Source organism: Triticum urartu, chromosome 1, assembly GCF_003073215.2.
Source record: "Triticum urartu cultivar G1812 chromosome 1, Tu2.1, whole genome shotgun sequence".
In the NCBI taxonomy this organism is placed as follows: Eukaryota; Viridiplantae; Streptophyta; class Magnoliopsida; order Poales; family Poaceae; genus Triticum; species Triticum urartu.
Window position 1 is genome coordinate 313,504,970 of NC_053022.1, and position 19,162 is coordinate 313,524,131.

Below are 19,162 nucleotides of genomic sequence, written 5' to 3' on the forward strand. Positions count from 1 at the left end.
CGGTACCAGTGAATAAACACAATGATTGGATGGCATATTTTCAACATTCCAATTAGATAGATCATCATGCAGAGTAACAATTGGCTTTGCAAAGGTGGACACCGATGCAAAATACAAAGATGGAGAAAAAGAAAAAAGAAGCCTTGACAGAAAAGTTCTACCACGAGAGGAGTTTTCGAAACTGCTGCCACGACAAAGTTTTTGGCTGAATTTTCATGAAGATTTCTCCGTCAGAAAGGTCACTTTATAATTAAATTGTTTGAGTGGGAGCACACTTTATAATTAAATTGTTTAATTGCTAAGTGCAATTAATTACTGAATGTAGTCTAAGTATTATTTGCATATAAGTTGTAGAATAGTGGCTCGCGTTTTCACCTTCCCTATTGAAATGAATAAGCTGTAAATTATCTAGTTAAAACTTTATGATTGGTAACGTGATGTGTGGATTGTCCTAAAGGGTGACAAGAAGGACTTTGTCCTATGGCATACTTTCGGTATTCTCTCGCTGATGCTATGGATGATGTGACTTTCGTCCTTTGATCCAAAAGCTGGATTGTTGTTACGGCCAAGTGCAATATGTTCGCTTCCATGAGACCCAAACTTCGAAAGTTTGGGATAGTTATGTGATATTCTTGAAACTGAAAATTAGCTCTAGATACAAACGAAGGCTAAGATATGAGATATCCAAAGCAATGTTTGTTTGCAAGTATTAGTAAATTGTTTACTATGCATTAGACTGATAAGATGGGATTTAGAAGAATGCATGTCACGTGATGGTGGTGAATAAAACAACAAATAGAGAAAGGAAATTTCCAAAGGGTGTGATGTCTACTACGCAACTTTATTCTTGTAGACTTGGTTGGGCCTCCAAGCGTAGAGTTTTGTAAGACAACATCAAATTTGCCTCAAGTGGATGACCTAAGATTTATCAATCCGTGGGAGGTGTAGGATGAAGATGGTTCTCTCTCAAACAATCCTACAATCAAATACAAGTAGTCTCTTGTGTCCCCAACACATCCAATACAATTTTCAGTTGTATAGGTGCACTAGTTCGGCGAAGAGGTGATGATAGATGTGTAATATGGATGGTAGAAATAGCTTTTTATAATCTGAATAATTAAAAAAAATAGCAAGGTAGTAAGTACCAAAAAGCGAGCAAAATGGTGTCTCAATGCTTAGAAACAAGGCCTAGGGTTCATACATTCACTAGTGCAATCTCTCAACATCATTAACATAATTGAATCATAAGACAATCCCTGAACATACGATAAAGAGTCACTTCATAGTTCCTATCTATATCGTAAAACACACGATAAATTCATTGTAGATAGAAAAACCACCTCAAAGTTATCCTTTCAATCAATCTATCGAGCCACCCCTAGGTGTCACGAATAGCCCTAGAGATCATACTACGATAACACCATATGATACATATTAATCAATTCTAATGTCACATAGAGAACCCCATTGCCACCTCTAGTCTCCATGAGTTAATTATTCAATATGCATCAAATAATCTTAGATTCGTAATAAACAATCCAACATAGAGGTCTTCAAAGAGCAGGACTCAATTCATCACAACAAAGCTAGAGGGGAAAGAACACCATATGATCCAACTATATTAACAAAACTCATGGTACATCAAGATCGTGCCCCATAAAGAACACGATGGAGAGAGATTAAACACATAGCTACTGGTACATTCCCTCAGCCCCGAGGATGAACTACTCCCTCCTCGTCATCGAGGCAGCGGGGGTGATGAAGATGGCCTCCGGTGATGACTTCCCCCTCCGATAGGGTGCCGGAACAGGGCTCCGGATGAGATCGCTTCGGAATAGAGGTTTACGGCGGCGGAAGAACTCATCTAGGTTAACTTTCGGGGGTTTTGGAATATATATGAATTTTTAGCATTGGAATCGCGCCAAGAGGGATGACTAGGGGCCCACAAGGCACCAGGGTGTGCCCCTGGCTTGTGGGGCCCTTGTGGGTCTTCTGGTGCTCCCTCGAAGCTTCCTAGGTCTCTTTCCTTCCATGAAAAGTCGTCAAAAAATTTCGTCGTGTTTAGACTTCGTTTGATATGGATTTTCTGGAAAACCAAAAACAGCTATATTGAACATAGGCTAATTATTATTTGCATATAAGTTGTAGAATATTGGCTCGCTTTTCCACCTTCCCCGTTGAAATTGAATAATCTGCAAATTATCTGGTTAAAACTTTATGATTGGTAACATAATGTGAGTACTGTCCTCAAGAATGCCGAGAAGGGCCTTGTCCTATTGCATACTTTCAGTAATCTCCCGCTGATGCTATGGATGATGTGACTTCGTCCTTCGATCCAAAAGCTAATTTTTTGTTATGGTCAAGTGCAATATGTTTGCTTCCATGAGACCCGAGCTTCAAAAGTTTGGGATAGTCATGTGATATTCATGGAACTGAAAATTAGTTTCAGATACAAACAAAGGCTAAAAGATATGAGATATCCAAAGCAATGTTTGTTTGCAAGTCTTAGTAAAGTGTTTACTATGCATTAGACTGATAAGGTGGGATCCAAAAGAACGCCTGTCATGTGATGATGGTGAATAAAGCAACAAACAGAGAAAGGAAAAGTCTGAAGGGTGTAATTAAGACTTACACACCTAACAAGTTTGGGGCTAAGGCCACTCTTAAAGTTGGGTACTTCTTCTGTGACATGGCAAAAGTTTTAAAAAATGATCTAGTGACATGAAATTTTCATAAAAAAATTCCCTTGCCACTAGTAGAACTTTTCTTACCCTTCCCCACACATATTTATATTTTCTTTGTATGAAATTGCCATGGTCACTAGTACGAATTTTAATTGATTGTTTCCATGTCTAATTACAAAATTTCTACATTTTGCCTACATACAGACATCTATTTTATTTTTTATTTGAATTTGCCACGCCACTCATTCATAAATTTTCCTTTTTTGCCATGAATTAGATAACATCTTTTATATTTTTTGCCATCAAGTTTGTATGCGCTTTTATATAGTTCTTTTTGCCAAGGATCATGGCAAATTTTGTTATGTGCATGTGTTTGCCATGGAGAATAGCAAACTTCCTGATGTTTTAGTATGTGTTATCTATACTACTAGATGGATGCCAACATTTTTATACTAAAATGACAAACTATTCACATTTTTATGACACAACTTAATATGCCTATTACTACGGCAAATTTTATACATGCCTGATGGCAATTTTTGTAGGAAATTTCTTGTTTTACTCATATATCCATGTTTTGAATTTCTCTTTTTGTTTTTTATGTGAATTAAATAATTTTTACTGTGTGTTTCTTAGACAACTCGCAAGTTCATGCTATTTATCATGGCAAATCTATGTTTTTTTGGTTCGATGGCAAGTGTTTGTTTTTCATTTTTATTTTTTCGCTGGGATTTAGACAGTTTTTTATGGCTTAAGGGATGATGCTCGGGGAGGAGGCCCAGGAAATTGCCCGTCGGGCCATTGGTGTAGTGCTTAATATCTTCTGCTTTAGTGCTTTTTTTTCATAGATTTCTTAGCCTCTTGCATATCTTCAAGACTTACGAATAGAATATCTCACTTCTTCGGAGTTGGTTTAGGTGGTGGTTCGGAAAGTGTCCAATTGTTGGCATTTTTTAATAAGTTATTCAATAGTTCTTGAGCATGTTCAACTGTTCTTTTCCTGAAAACACAACCATCACAACTATCCAGGTGGTCCCTAGATTCATCGCTTACTCCATTATAAAGATATTGCTGATTTCGTTACTTTGAAAAGGATGATCAGGTAAAGCATTTAATATTATAATAAGCGTCCCCCGAGCTTGAGGGAGACATTCTTCCCCAAGTTGCTTAAAAATACATGTTTCTTGTAAGGTAACTTGTTTCACGTGAGCAGGTTCCAGCGATCGTTCGCTCATTCGGACGACCCCTCCTGAGTGTGCGGTTATGCGAGTCTATGAAATAAAGGACTTCACTACAAATCTGACATCAGATTTTTTTACCATGTGACTCAAACATTTTTCATGACAAATTATATTATTTGAGGATGACAAGTTTAGTTAGCGAGCATGGCAAATTCACCTCAGTTCATTTATTTTTTCAGAATATTATTGTGCTTGCAAACTAAATTTGCCACCATCTCGCCAATATAATTTGTCATAAAAGAACTTCAGATTTGTCATGCCTAAAAATCTAAAGTCAGATTTTTAGTGTTTCCGACAATAAACAGCTACTTTCAGCCACTGAAAATCTTTGCTTTCAATGAAGCAAAAATATTCTTCAAGATTGACCTTAACATGACCTGGGAAATGGTTATTACCAACTCAGATTAAACTACTATCAGAGCCTGTCACATGGTTGTCAACAATCATCCGAAGTTGGAGTCTTCACGCGAGGACGCGCTTTGACAGTTTGACGAGGCGTGACCATAGCACGCGACACGCCTACACCGAAGCACATGGCCGTCCAGTGACCCCCGGCCCACGCCGCAGGCTGCGGACTCCCGCGACCACCTCCTGAGATTTCCACGCGACGGCCGCGTTCCCGCCCGTGCCGTGCCCACGCCGCCTCGCCACCGACATCCTCTTCCCCGCGGCCGCTGCTCCCGGCGTTACCCAGCTGTCAATCCCCCACCGAGGCACCGACGAAGAAAGGAAAATCCCCTCGCCGTCTCACTGCCCCACGGGCCCCGCTTTCCTGGCCCAACCTGTCAGTCCCTCCCGTCGCCAAAGCCAAACACACACCAGGATCATTAGATTCGAAACAGATCTCAAGATCACCTCCCCCCGTTTGCCATCTTTAGTTAGTTTCAGCCCCACCTCGCCTCCCTCCATTAAAGCCCGCGCCCTCCTCCTCCGCTCCATTCCCCTCGCCACCGCCCAGATCCAGACCATGACGGTGCCGCCGTCGCCGGAGCCGTTCCGCGTCTTCGTCGGGTACGACCCGAAGGAGCACGAGGCGTACGAGGTGTGCCGCCGCAGCCTGATCCGCCACGCCACCGTGCCGCTCGACGTGCGCCCCATCCGGCAGCCGGACCTGCGCGCGTCGGGCCTCTACTGGCGCACGCGGGGCCACATGGAGAGCACCGAGTTCTCCTTCACCCGCTTCCTCACCCCCTTCCTCGCCGGCTACCGCGGCTGGGCGCTCTTCATCGACTGCGACTTCCTCTACCTCGCCGACGTCGCCGAGCTCATCGCCTCCGCCGTGCCCTCGGACGCCGCCGCCGCCAAGCGCCTCGCCGTCGTCTGCGTCAAGCACGAGTACGCGCCCCTCGAGACCACCAAGATGGACGGCGCCATGCAGACCGTGTACCCGCGCAAGAACTGGTCCTCCATGGTGCTCTACAACTGCGCCCACCCCAAGAACGTCGCCACGCTCACCCCGGACGCCGTCAGCACCAAGACCGGCGCCTTCCTCCACCGATTCTCCTGGCTCGAAGACGACGAGATCGGGGAGGTGCCCTTCGTCTGGAACTTCCTCGTCGGCCACAACAAGGTCGACCCTGACGACCCGACCACGAAGCCCAAGGCCCTGCACTACACCTGCGGGGGACCCTGGTTCGACAGGTACAGGGACTGCGAGTTCGCCGACCTCTGGATCAAGGAGGCCGAGGAGCTCAGGGCGGAGAAGGAGAAGCGCAAGGCCGAGAAGGAGAGGCTCGAGCTCGAGGACGACGAGGACGACGAGGGGAATTGATGGATGATGGGGCCGGCCAACAAGTTTTACTGCATTGCATTGCATTGGTCCTTTTGCGCCGTGGGAATTCTTTCGATTCAATCTGTTTGTTATGCTGGTTTCTTGGTATAGGTGGTAGGGGGATTAATAATGCTTACTGAATTAATAATCCTTGGCTGGCTGATGTTGGACTGAGAAATCTGATTATCTTGTTCCGCCCTATTGCTGAAAACGATGGTGGGCAAATTGGTCCCGAATTCAGGGTTGCGTTGGTTTTTTGGTTCAGGAGCACCAGAATGGCTGGCTTCTTTGTGTTCCTTGGTGCTCGGAGGCTGGGATCCATGTGTTCGTCTTTTGGTTCATTTCGGTTCAGGAGATAAAATCTCATGGCACTGCAGCAAAATGGTTGGTTTCTTTGCGTTCCTGGGCACTGAAACAAAATGGCTAGCTCCTATAGTGTTCCTTGGCACTTGGAGGCTGGGAATGTCCCTGGATAGATAACTCTGCAGAGGCCAGCCACTTCTTTACTGTTTTGCTTGAACTAAACAAACTCCCATGACAGATGCATGTTCTTGGCGCTGGACCAGACAGAGATGTGTCCTTGTCTCTGCAATCTCAAATCACATGTTAACAATGGAGTACTAGGTTGAACACAACCATTCGTTGATCGTTCTAGTTCTACTCTAGACTCATCAGTGGTGGGCCGTGGGCGTGTGGAACTGGAGCACCCTGATCGGCAAGAGAATCCAATGTCCGTATGTGACCACTGTCCACTGCTCACCGGTGTGACAGATCCAGGTCACTGATTTTTGGATATCGCTCAGAATTAGCCTACCATACAGCCTATGTTCGGTACATGTATCTTGCGTGTTATATTTCGACAAAGCGATCTCATCTCTGCAAGAGGCAAAGTATCCGATTCTTTTTCTTAAGCCAGCAGCTACTTAGCTGTACTGAAGAACAGTTCGAACTTTTTTTAGTGACCCCACCTCCACTTTACCCTAAGCACCAGCACGTGCAGTTACACTAGGCCATCGGTTGCTTTCGGCCATTCAGATGGAAGGAATTCCACAGGAACTCTCTGGCACCGTACATGCCAACCCTGGTTGGTGTATTCGTCGCACAAGGTTCTCTAAAATATACCGTCGGACAAGCTAGTTTCAGCATCAGAAACATTGTAAGTAATATTTACACCATTATTATGAGAATAGTGTTGGACAGGCCAATTTGGGCATCAGAATTTCTCTACTAATGTTCACATCACTGTGTAACCAGGTCCTCCTCCGCCTTCCGGGACAGTCCACTCGATGTTTTGCTTTGGATCTTTTATGTCACAAGCCTGCCGATAGCGTCAACAGCTTAGGTGGAGGGAACACAAGTAAGAGGCTCAAATAATAAGTTTCCGATGGTACATCCCAAAAACTTTGAATTGGCTATCCAGATCATAACAGCGACTGTGTCACTGTGGATTGGATCAGTGCAACCATGAACGCCAGAATCTAACAGAGGAACATATGCTTTCCTGAAACTACAACTTCGCAGTTCAGTGGATGACACAAATCCAACAACGGGCGGGCACCCTCCCTATGCAACCATGCACTGAATATATAAAAGAATGCAAGATCCCTGAACCATCAAATGAAGGGAGCTACCTTGCAATGAAGACAATTTTGAGCATTTATGTGAAGCTTCGGGTCACCATTCTCGTCAGATACATATCTGCATGCCAACAGAAATGGTCAGCAGTAAATCAGCAACTTCTGCTTGGGCTACAAAGCATGGCACATTTTATTGCGCGTTATCTATTCCACTGGGAGAAAATGATAATTCAAGCTGGCATGGTCATTGCATACTCGTAAACTCGAGCTGGACAATAACGCGACTCTGGTCCAGCATACTGTGGGAGATTTACGGTTTCAGGTACTGCAGGATCCCTCAACCGGAGATGAGGAGGCTGGTCATGCTCATGGTTTGTGTTGCTCCTGTACAGAAGAAATTATTAGTGATAGAAGTACAGATCGAGAAGGTACTCTGCAGTATATCCATGGTATCCCCCAGGTTCAAGATACAGAAATGCCGTGCAGCTACCAATTTTGATCAGTGCATCTGCGGTATCTATGGTCCTTCGAATTTGTTTAAGGAAAAGCGCTCCATGTTTGGGCTATCGGCTTCAAACATTTTTTATATATACAGTATGGCGTTTCTCATGTTACTAGGTTCTAAGCTGCACGGTTAGTAAAGCACGACTAAGGTGTTGAGTAAAGAAGTTTGAAAGAAGACTAATATTCTTGCTGCAGGCATGTGTACCTGTATAAAGAAGACGGAACGTCAAAGGACACCTGCCCATCTGGTTTTGGATACGAAATAGGCGAATGCAGATTGACCATCTGTCCACAAGGAAGTGTTCAGTCAGTCTCGCTAGTAACAGAAATGGAACAATATTGTGATTTTAATTTTCTGCTAACAAAGAATGTTGAGCAATGGTAGCACTTCACACTCACTTCTGTAGCTTCATGGTCAGGCTTCCCATGCTTCAGTGTAAAAGGTGACTTCCCTTTGAATATGTAGCTAACAATTGAACAATTAACATGTGTAAGTGAAATGGATAGAACACCAAATAACACTAGCTTACCAATTGGGACCTCACCGTTCCACTGCTGACAAGGCCATGCCAGGAATAAATCCGTATTCAAATGCCTATAAGCAAACAATAAAGCATCTTTATTTTCTTACAAGCTTCAGAAAAAGAAATGCATGGCCTATCCTCTGCACTTCTTTGAAAAAAAAATTCAAAAACTAGAAAGAATATGTTGTTTGGGAGACTAATAATAATAATAATCACATACTGGTCTATAATTCCGAGCTCTATAGAGTTCGTCCCATATCCATGACTTCTTGAGATTCTCCCAGTACAGATCAATGGAAGATCCTTCAACCAGAGCCTTGAAAGTTGCTTCTGCCGCAAGCATACCTTTTGTGCACATCTCTACCTTTAGTACAAGGCTTGTATCGATAAACAGATAATTAAATGAACCGCAAACCCTAGTTAAAAATCTAGCGCAAACAAACACATAGTGGAGAGATACCTGATTTCATAGCGGTATGTGATCCTTTTATTTTGGGAACATTTAGGAACCCTGCAGAGCATCCAATAATTGCACCACCGGGGAAAACTGGATTTGGTATTGACTGAAATTATTTAGGAACTCTATCAGTACCATATTACTGAATATAAGTAGCAACTAGTAGAAAGCAAACACAACACAGCTATTAACTAAATAACAGAAGTGAACCACATTTAACAGCTGAAAAGCAAAAATAATACAGGTTATTAAACTGAATAACAGAAGTGGAATGCTACAATAAATGTTGAAATCTTTCCTACTTATAAAGGTTGGAGTTGGTGGTGAATTCACTTGTGGGACCAATACCCTTCACCAATAAAAAAATGCATCCTTGCCCACATGTGGGACTATCAACCTTCCAAGAGACATAAATAAACAAATGCACTTTTACTCACATGTGGGACCTAAAACAAATTATACTCTACTTTCACACTTGAAGAATGCACAAATAACAAAATGCAAAAATGTGACTAACTCAAAATTATGCTCTTAAGTCATGACCTTACACCTCATAATTTAGTTTTCATAGCAACGCATGGGCAACGTGCTAGTATAATATAACAAACGAGCAAGACCAGAACCATGTTTCAGCTTACAGAGTTAATACTGCCAGCAATAGATCGCACCAGGTGAAACTGCACTGATGTCTATGTACAATGCCATGTAATATAAATGTAGATTACATAAGGAGCTTACACGTGCATTTATCTGTAGCCAACCATATCATCTTACCTGAAAACCACCTTCATTCAAAGTACGAGCACCATACTGAAGAACTGTTCCACCTTCCAGAAGTGTTCTGATTGCAGGGTGCTGCTTGAATTTCTGAAATATTGGAAAGAATTTATTCTGACAGTTAAGTGACGACAGAACTGAAATACTCAGATCAGCTACATACTACTTGTCACCAAAAGACAATCATACAGAAAATATACACACCTGGAACTCATCGTATGGGCTGAGAAAAGGATTTCGATAATTCAAGGCAACAACCAGACCAATTGCTAACTGAAATAAGAGCAAAAATAACACTGAATACATGTAATTCAAACTTCTGAACAACACTTTAGGAAGTTGCAAGCGAAAAAAAAAGTATTAATAGCCAGTCATCCATGTGCAAATCAAGGGTCAAATGATACGGATGAATTAGCGCCTCCCCCTTCAAACTCAAGCATAAATGTTTTTGGTGTTTTCCCTTCCTTTTGGTGTTTTAGGATCTTAGTGTTTTGATTTCTGATTTGGGTAGACAACAGACCAGTGCTTGTGTAGCTTCCGTGCTGTTTTGGCATTCTTCTAATACAAAAAACAAGTTCAACAAAAAAAACTCAAGTAAAGATTTGTGTTCATAGAAGAGAGCACTTCACACAGCAAAGGCAGAGAAACTTATTTTTTGCTGACTAAATTTAGGCTGTGCTGCAGAATGCTTCCTATAATCTGAGATTGTATATTATATATTTACACAGATAACAATCCTTGCAAGCAAAACATATAATACGTGATAATGACAAGCTACAAATCTCAAAAGTACCTGTCTATCATCAAGGTAGTACAGAAATGAGATTGTATATTATATATTTTCACAGATAACAATCCTTGCAAGCAAAACATATAATACGTGACAATGACAAGCTGCAAATCTCAAAAGTACCTGTCTATCATCAAGGTGGTATAGAAATGATCCTCCATATGTCTTCATGTCCAAAGGCCACCCTACAGTATGAACCACGGAACCTGGCTTATGCTTTCCTTCTTCTATCTCCCAGACCTAAATGAAAGCATCCAATTTGGACAAAAGAAGCGTTAATAAACCATCTTCAAGTAGTAGTTAGAAAAAAAGACATGGAAGATTTTAAGAGAAGATAGTAAATTACAATCCAGTAACAGTATAAAGGGCAATCAATAAGATTTCTATAACATTGATAATTCTTTTGGAAAAAATATATTAGAAAATGGTGCGTGTATGAATGATCCAAATGCTAACAAATTGAGCCCTAATGTATGAATAGTGCCTATTTAGAGACATCCGACAATTTATACTAGTCATATTATTTGTATAATAAGGCGCATTGCGATAAATCACGAGTGCACATGCAGCCACGCGAGGTTGGTATCCTGCCCGTCCATTCCCATGTGATTCGTGCAGTTCGAATACATCAAGCGTGTATAATTAATTCCATGCACCGTATACAACTTGTATGGCTTGCGTATTACCTCTGACATCGGCAGCAGATGGCCCACAATACAGCCTCACGCATGATTTTAATTATTCCTGAGTTCCTTGATTGTCTGCCATGCATTTACAACTTGGCAGCTCGCAGCTATTTAAAGGAGCGTTGGCAGTATGTGGGAAATTTATGGCAGTTGGCGTGTGCCCGGCACGCCTTATTTATCTGCTTGCTGATGTTTTGTGTGTGCAAGTCTTTGCAGGAGATTAGCATGGTTAGATATTGCCAGGAACCTTGATTAATTTGTAATGCTGAAGTTGATATTGAACACACCCGCTTTATTTATTGCTTGACGAATCATAACACAAAGCTGTTTGCACGGTAGGTGAACCAGGTAGCACATACTAGTAAATTGAGGAGCTTGATGGAAAACTAATTACTACCTAGTACATGGAGGACAACGGTAAAATGAAACATTAACTGGGTACTGATTGGCCGTTCGACGATCTAAAAATGGGTCACAGCTAAATGAACAAGGCGACGAGGATGGTTGCCCAGGGTTGAATTCAGTGGTTGTGGAGCTTATCGAGGATCAGTGCAAAGAAGAAAACAAAGAGAAGTCCCATTGTCGCCTTCTTTATTTCCTCCATTTTCTTCCCAAACAAATTTGTCGTCTAAATACTGAAACCCTTTACTATGAAATACTCATCTTCCAAACATGTCTGAAGGAGAAAAATATTTGTGTGATTTAGTTGGATCGCCATGCAAAGGCGAAAACAAAGAGAAGTTGCTTTATTTCAGGGAACCTTGATTTTGTTGTAAAGGTGTTAGCACAAGTTCAGAACCAACTTCTGCTAGCATAACAGGAGAGATGCAATTTTCATCTGGCCTAAAAAAGGCAGTTTTGGCAAACATTCTATTGCAATACAGGGTTGTCTGTGAACATGCATATTGGGTGAGTAATTTTGGGTAAGCAAGAACCTTTTTCTTAGGCAAGCAAGCAAGAACCTAGTAGCAAAAACTGGAGCAACAACCTTCATCAGACGAACTGAATCCCATGAACTAGGTTGACCAAGGATCCATAGTGCAGGTTGGGTGAGTAATTTTTACTTACTAGGAGCAGACCTCATTTACTACCACCCAACCCAGGTCACGAATGTTAATTACACTGACGGGTAGCCTGCAGCCCTGCACCATGACCATAAATATACCAGTCTATCTCCACCAAATTCAATAATAGTTGGCTAACGTCTACTGTATTAATGTTGCGTATTCACTCACTTATCCCTAAGTATTTCTACAGTCCAGTCAAGCACTATATTAAGTGTGAATCGCATGACAGCAATCGTCGGTCAGGATAACATCCTCGCGTGGCACCATATCCCAAAAATCCGCGTCGGGCACATTGTGTGTATAATGTGGTGCTAATGTGCAAAAACAATATGGTTCATGTAAACAATCCTGCTTCTTTAAGTTTCAGAATTGAGAACAAGGCAATCATACATGGCATTATCGAATTTCATAATTCAAATGGTATCAGTGAATGTAGATATACCTCTTTGATTCCAAGAGCATACGTTTGATGTTGGCCTTGCCCACTTTCTCTGAGCTTGTGATTCGTTATTATTTTCTGGAAAGCACAAGACAAAGAAGGATAACATGATAGGCTGCAGCATCAATTGCATAACAGAATAGATAACATTCCTGGACTAAATCTATCACACTAGAATTACATATACTGACCTCTGATAATGAACCCCGGCAACCCTCAGCTAGAAGTATTATTCGCCCTGCAATCTAAGTAGCTGACCATGAGAATGTATACGTACATGGAACAACAAGAGTGGAAAATAAAGTATATCAATCTTCGAGAAAAGAACAAATCAAAGAAATAAGCATTGTCTACCTCTAAAACAATTCATAAGGAAAATATACAACATATTATTAACATATATTGTTATGTGAACCACCAGGTGAAGGATGTTACTCGCCTCTTAGTTCCACACCCGGTTGAAAAGTTTCCCGTTTACTACCATCTTTAGCAATACCAACATCATTGGTTGCAACGCCTGCGACTATTTGATTTTCATCATAAAGGATCTGTCAGAGCAGAATTGAGGCAAATATTAATCCTTCCACGAAAGTGTTCCTCAACCGGAAGAGGGAAGAGGGTTAAAAAGGATGGTACCTCACTCGCAGCAAACCCTGGATACACTTCAACACCTAATTCTTCAGCCTTTACGGACATCCATCGCACCAATTGGCTCAAGCTGGACAAAAACAAGTATGTTGGCATACGCGGATTCCCTGGAATAAGAGGAATATAGAACTGTACAAAGCATCAAGTCGATCGATAAGAAAAGAAAAATATCAGCACCTTATTACATAGTTCCCTTTGTTATCAAAAGGAGATGGAAGTGTCCATGCCTTGTTCTTTGTTAACATCCAGAACTTGTCAGATGAGACAGGGACTCTGATTGGGGCCTGTTGAACATTATCATAGTCACATAAAAATGAGTATCCAAGTTACTTGGTACATCCCACTCTTAGTTTTCCATAGATCACTGGGAACAATAAAAACGATTCTAGGAACACAAAACTTGCATTTGTTCTATTTAAAGTGATTTTAGGAACACAGAACTTGCATTTGTTCTATTTAAAGGTATCACAGCACCCTCCCACACAATAATATCTTTAATTCCGTATGCTCGGCTGAATCTAAGGCATGTGTTCAGTAAATCAACAACAAACAAGCACTATTGCACTAGAAAACCAGAGTGAGCCACAAAAAAACATAACATATCGAATGCAGAATACAGAAGGGCATACATCCTCTTGCCTCCACTTCGGGATGAGCTCATCCAACGCACGGGGCTCGAACACATTCCCTGACAGTATATGAGCACCTGCAGGGCGAACAAAAACAAAGGCCCAAATTACATGAGGGTGATCAATGCCGTTGCAAGTGTAGTACAGTACAGCAGCGAGAATAGGATTTGTGTGCGAGGCGGCGCACCGACTTCGGCTCCCTTCTCGAGGACGCAGACGGAGAGGTCGGTGTCGGCCGCGCGGCAGAGCTGCTTCAGCCGGATGGCGGCGGCGAGGCCCGCCGGGCCGGCGCCCACGATCACGACGTCGTAGCTCATCGCCTCCCGTTCGACCGAGAACCACCTGGCCGTGGCCGCGCCCCAGCTCGGCGCGCGGTGGCGGCGAGCCGGGGCCGTGGCGATCCCCGCGGCCGCCGCCGCAGCCGCGCGGAGGATTCGATGCATTGGGCACACGGGAAGCTTCCGGATCGGTGGGAGCTTGCTTGGAGGTGGAGGCGTCTCGCTTCGGAATTTTGGAGCCTGGCTGCGCGAAGTAGAGACAGAGAGAGAGGAGGTGGAGGTGGAGGAAGGGAAGTCCGGGATGATACGGAAGTGTGGAGTGGCAGTTGGCTGAGGCTCCGGCACTTGGGTATTTTTTTTCTTTCAGGAAATCGGGCTCCGGCATACTTGGCTGTGGATCAGATCGTTGAGGTGGACGAAGACGAAAATCATCTTTTTTTTTTAAGAAATTCATCCAAAACAAAGATCATAGGTACTCCACACTGGTTCATGAAACGCCACAGCCAAATATGTCGTTTGGCTGTCAAACATACCCAAAAGTTCGGCGATCAAAAGGAAGGAATCATAGACATGGAACACATCAAACGGTATGCTTCTCTGCCGTGCGACTGGCCGGGGTCGGCGTGGGCGTGGGCGCGGCTTCAGTGCTCGCGCTCGGCGTCGGCGTGGCTTCAGTGCTCGGGTTGGTCATCGATGTCGGCGCAACTTCATTGCTCGGGCTGGGCGCCGGTGTTGGCGTCGTCGTGGGCGTAGGGGCGGTGGTCGCCGCCGGTCCGAGCATCTGGTTCAAGATGAGGCCGCGCTCCGCCAGGTACCACGCCTTCACATGCTAGTCCATCGTCGACATGTCTGCCGCCATCAAGAACGCCAGGTCGGTGTTCCTCTTCTTCGCAACGACGTTGGTCCTGAGAAGGTTGAGCTTGACGTCGGCTTCGTCATCAACGCCGACCACCCCTCGTCGGATTTCTCCTCTTGGCGGTGTTGTTCTTGGTGTCGGCGATGCACTGCTCGATCGATGATTGCAGCCATTCGGCAGCGGGTGCCGCGTCCCTCGCCCGCTTTGGCTCTTTTGTTGTCATTAGGGCGCCCTTCTGCCGCCGCCGGGGCAGGCGCGTCCGGCTTGTAGGTCTCCTTGGCCTTGACGAGAGCAAGCCGACACTTCCTCCACTTCTCGCACGACTTGATCCTGGAGAACACGTGAAGGAACTTGAACTCTTGGTCGTTGAGGGAGTCCTGGATTAGGGGGTCTCCGGACAGCCGGACTATATCCTTTGGCCGGACTGTTAGACTATGAAGATGCAAGATTGAAGATTTCGTCCCGTGTCCGGATGGGACTCTCCTTGGCGTGAAAGGCAAGCTTGGCAATACAGATATGTAGATCTCCTCCCTTGTAACCGACTCTGTGTAACCCTAGCCCCCTCCAGTGTCTATATAAACCGGAGGGTTTAGTCCGTAGGACAACATACAATCATACCATAGGCTAGCTTCTAGGGTTTAGCCTCTACGATCTCGTGGTAGATCAACTCTTGTAATACTCATATCATCAAGATCAATCAAGCAGGACGTAGGGTATTGCCTCCATCGAGAGGGTCCGAACTTGGGTAAACATCGTGTCCCCCGCCTCCTGTTACCATCCGCCTTAGACGCATAGTTCAGGACCCCCAACCCGAGATCCGCCAGTTTTGACACCGACATTGATGCTTTCATTGAGAGTTCCACTGTGCCTTCACCGTAAGGCTTGATGGCTCCTTCGATCATCGGTAACGATGCGGTCCAGGGTGAGGTTTTTCTCCCCGGACAGATCTTCGTATTCGGCGGCTTCGCACTGCGGGCCAACTTGCTTGGCCATCTGGAGCAGATCGAAAGCTACGCCCCTGGCCGTCAGGTCAGGTTCGGAAACTTAAACTACACTGCCGACATCCGCGGAGACTTGATCTTCGACGGATTCGAGTGAAGGAAATATGCCCTAGAAGCAATAATAAAGTTATTATTTATTTCCTTATATCATGATAAATGTTTATTATTCATGCTAGAATTGTATTAACCGGAAACATAATACATGTGTGAATACATAGACAAACAGAGTGTCACTAGTATGCCTCTACTTGACTAGCTCGTTAATCGAAGATGGTTATGTTTCCTAACCATAGACATATGTTGTCATTTGATTAATGGGATCACATCATTAGGAGAATGATGTGATTGACATGACCCATTCCATTAGCTTAGCACCCGATCGTTTAGTATGTTGCTATTTCTTTCTTCATGACTTATACGTGCTCCTATGACTATGAGATTATGCAACTCCCGTTTACCGGAGGAACACTTTGTGTGCTACCAAACGTCACAACGTAACTGGGTGATTATAAAGGAGCTCTACAGGTGTCTCCAAAGGTACATGTTGGGTTGGCGTATTTCGAGATTAGGATTTATCACTCCGATTGTCGGAGAGGTATCTCTGGGCCCTCTCGGTAATGCACATCACATAAGCCTTGCAAGCATTACAACTAATGAGTTAGTTGCAAGATGATGTATTACGAAACGAGTAAAGAGACTTGCCGGTAGCGAGATTGAACTAGGTATTGAGATACCGACGATCGAATCTCGGGCAAGTAACATACCGATGACAAAGGGAACAACGTATGTTGTTATGCGGTCTGACCGATAAAGATCTTCATAGAATATGTGGGAGCCAATATGAGCATCCAGGTTCCGCTATTGGTTATTGACCGGAGACGTGTCTCAGTCATGTCTACATTGTTCTCGAACCCGTAGGGTCCGCACGCTTAAGGTTTTGATGACAGTTATATTATGAGTTTATGCATTTTGATGTACCAAAGTTTGTTCGGAGTCCCGGATGTGATCACGGACATGACGAGGAGTCTCGAAATGGTCGAGACATAAAGATTGATATATTGGAAGCCTATATTTGGATATCGGAAGTGTTCCGGGTGAAATCGGGATTTTACCGGAGTACCGGGAGGTTACCGAAACCCCCCGGGAGGTATATGGGCCTTAGTGGGCTTTAGTGGAAGAGAGGAGAGGTGGCCAGGGCTAGGCCGTGCACCCCTCCCCCCTAGTCCGAATAGGACAAGGAGAGGGGGGCGGCGCCCCCCTTCCTTCTCTCTCTCCTCTTTCCCCCTCCCTAATCCTATTCCAACTAGGAAAGGGGGGAATCCTACTCCCGATGGGAGTAGGACTCCTCCTGGTGCGCCCTCCTCTTGGCCGGCCGCACCTTCCCCTACTCCTTTATATACGGGGGCAGGGGGCACCCCTAGACACAAGTTGATCCACGTGATCATATTCTTAGCCGTGTGCGGTGTCCCCTTCCACCATAATCCTCGATAATATTGTAGCGGTGCTTAGGCGAAGCCCTATGACGGTAGTACATCAAGATCATCACCACGCCGTCGTGCTGACGGAACTCTTCCCCGATACTTTGCTGGATCGGAGTCCAGGGATCGTCATCGAGCTGAACGTGTGCTAGAACTCGGAGGTGCCGTAGTTTCGGTGCTTGATCGGTCGGGCCGTGAAGACGTACGACTACATCAACCGCGTTGTGCTAACGCTTCCGCTATCGGTCTACAAGGGTATGTAGATCACACTCTCCCCTCTCGTTGCTATGCATCACCATGATCTTGCGTGTGCGTAGGAAATTTTTTGAAATTACTACGTTCCCCAACAGTGGCATCAGAGCCTAGGTTTTATGTGTTGATGTTATATGCACGAGTAGAACACAAGTGAGTTGTGGGCGATATAAGTCATACTGCTTACCAGCATGTCATACTTTGGTTCGGCGGTATTGTTGGACAAAGCGGCCCGGACCGACATTACGCGTACGCTTACGCGAGACCGGTTCTCCCGACGTGCTTTGCACAAAGGTGGCTAGCGGGTGACAGTTTCTCCAACTTTAGTTGAACCGAGTGTGGCTACGCCCGGTCCTTGCGAAGTTTAAAACAGCACCAACTTGACAAACTATCATTGTGGTTTTGATGCGTAGGTAAGATTGGTTCTTGCTTAAGCCCGTAGCAGCCACGTAAAACTTGCAACAACAAAGTAGAGGACGTCTAACTTATTTTTGCAGGGCATGTTGTGATGTGATATGGTCAAGACATGATGCTAAATTCTATTGTATGAGATGATCATGTTTTGTAACCAAGTTATCGGCAACTGGCAGGAGCCATATGGTTGTCACTTTATTGTATGCAATGCAATTGCGCTGTAATGCTTTACTTTATCACTGAGCGGTAGCAATAGTCGTGGAAGCATAAGATTGGCGAGACGACAACGATGCTACGATGGTGATCAAGGTGCCGCGCCGGTGACGATGGTGATCACGACAGTGCTTTGAAGATGGAGATCACAAGCACAAGATGATGATGGCCATATCATATCACTTATATTGATTGCATGTGATGTTTATCTTTTATGCATCTTATCTTGCTTTGATTGACGGTAGCATTTTAAGATGATCTCTCACTAATTATCAAGAAATGTTCTCCCTGAGTATGCACCGTTGCAAAAGTTCTTCGTGCTGAGACACCACGTGATGATCGGGTGTGATAGCCTCTACGTTCAAATACAACGGGTGCAAAACAGTTGCACACGCGGAATACTCAGGTTATACTTGACGAGCCAAGCATATACAGATATGGCCTCGGAACACGAAGATCGAAAGGTCGAGCATGAATCATATAGTAGATATGATCAACATAGTGATGTTCACCAATGAAACTGCTCCATCTCACGTGATGATCGGACATGGTTTAGTTGATTTGGATCACGTGATCACTTAGAGGATTAGAGGGATGTCTATCTAAGTGGGAGTTCTTAAGTACTATGATTAATTGAACTTAAATTTATCATGAACTTAGTCCTGGTAGTATTTTGCAAATTATGTTGTAGATTAATAGCTCGCGTTGTTGCTTCCCTGTGTTTATTTTGATATGTTCCTAGAGAAAATTGTGTTGAAAGATGTTAGTAGCAATGATGCGGATTGGATCCATGATCTGAGGTTTATCCTCATTGTTGCACAGAAGAATTATGTCCTTGATGCACCGCTAGGTGACAGACCTATTACAGGAGCAGAT

At 44.1% G+C, this 19,162-nt stretch overlaps 2 protein-coding genes across 7 annotated transcripts in view; one reads left to right on the top strand and one right to left on the bottom strand.

The window, feature by feature from the left end:
- Nucleotides 1-5,874, top strand: part of LOC125532852 (protein CDI) — a 40,853-nt gene extending 34,979 nt beyond the window's left edge. Inside the window, exon 2 of the mRNA XM_048696740.1 lies at nucleotides 4,522-5,874. Coding sequence (XP_048552697.1) covers nucleotides 4,522-5,696 — 1,175 coding nt within the window. The 3' untranslated portion in view covers nucleotides 5,697-5,874. The remainder of the gene's footprint in view (nucleotides 1-4,521) is intronic.
- A 939-nt stretch (nucleotides 5,875-6,813) lies between these two features.
- On the bottom strand, nucleotides 6,814-14,472 carry LOC125509440 (electron transfer flavoprotein-ubiquinone oxidoreductase, mitochondrial). 6 transcript variants are annotated; one of them, XM_048674425.1, is made up of 18 exons: nucleotides 13,986-14,472; nucleotides 13,795-13,871; nucleotides 13,343-13,449; nucleotides 13,154-13,235; nucleotides 12,957-13,065; nucleotides 12,709-12,755; nucleotides 12,521-12,595; nucleotides 10,449-10,565; nucleotides 9,740-9,808; nucleotides 9,533-9,625; nucleotides 8,762-8,864; nucleotides 8,522-8,646; nucleotides 8,323-8,372; nucleotides 8,177-8,243; nucleotides 7,983-8,062; nucleotides 7,529-7,657; nucleotides 7,328-7,394; nucleotides 6,814-7,014 (listed from the first exon to the last, which is right to left on the bottom strand). In XM_048674425.1, the coding sequence occupies exons 1-18, from the start codon at nucleotides 14,455-14,457 to the stop codon at nucleotides 6,931-6,933; spliced, it is 1,953 nt and encodes a 650-aa protein (XP_048530382.1). In that variant the 5' UTR covers nucleotides 14,458-14,472; the 3' UTR covers nucleotides 6,814-6,930. The 6 variants fall into 6 exon arrangements, 5 of the variants coding, with proteins under 5 accessions (XP_048530382.1, XP_048530399.1, XP_048530392.1 ...); XM_048674442.1 differs by having other exon boundaries at nucleotides 13,982-14,428; XM_048674435.1 differs by lacking the exon at nucleotides 6,814-7,014 and adding an exon at nucleotides 7,040-7,197.
- Nucleotides 14,473-19,162: the final 4,690 nt, after the last annotated feature.

Excerpts from the sequence above, each read along its gene's own strand:
- LOC125509440 (XM_048674425.1), bottom strand. The coding sequence starts at position 14,457 with ATGCCGGAGCCCGATTTCCTGAAAGAAAAAAAATACCCAAGTGCCGGA. Across the intron at positions 8,865-9,532 it reads TGAATGAAGGTGGTTTTCAG|TCAATACCAAATCCAGTTTT; the intron begins GTAAGATGATAT and ends AAATAATTTCAG. Across the intron at positions 7,395-7,528 it reads TGTCCAGCTCGAGTTTACGA|ATATGTATCTGACGAGAATG; the intron begins GTATGCAATGAC and ends GTTGGCATGCAG.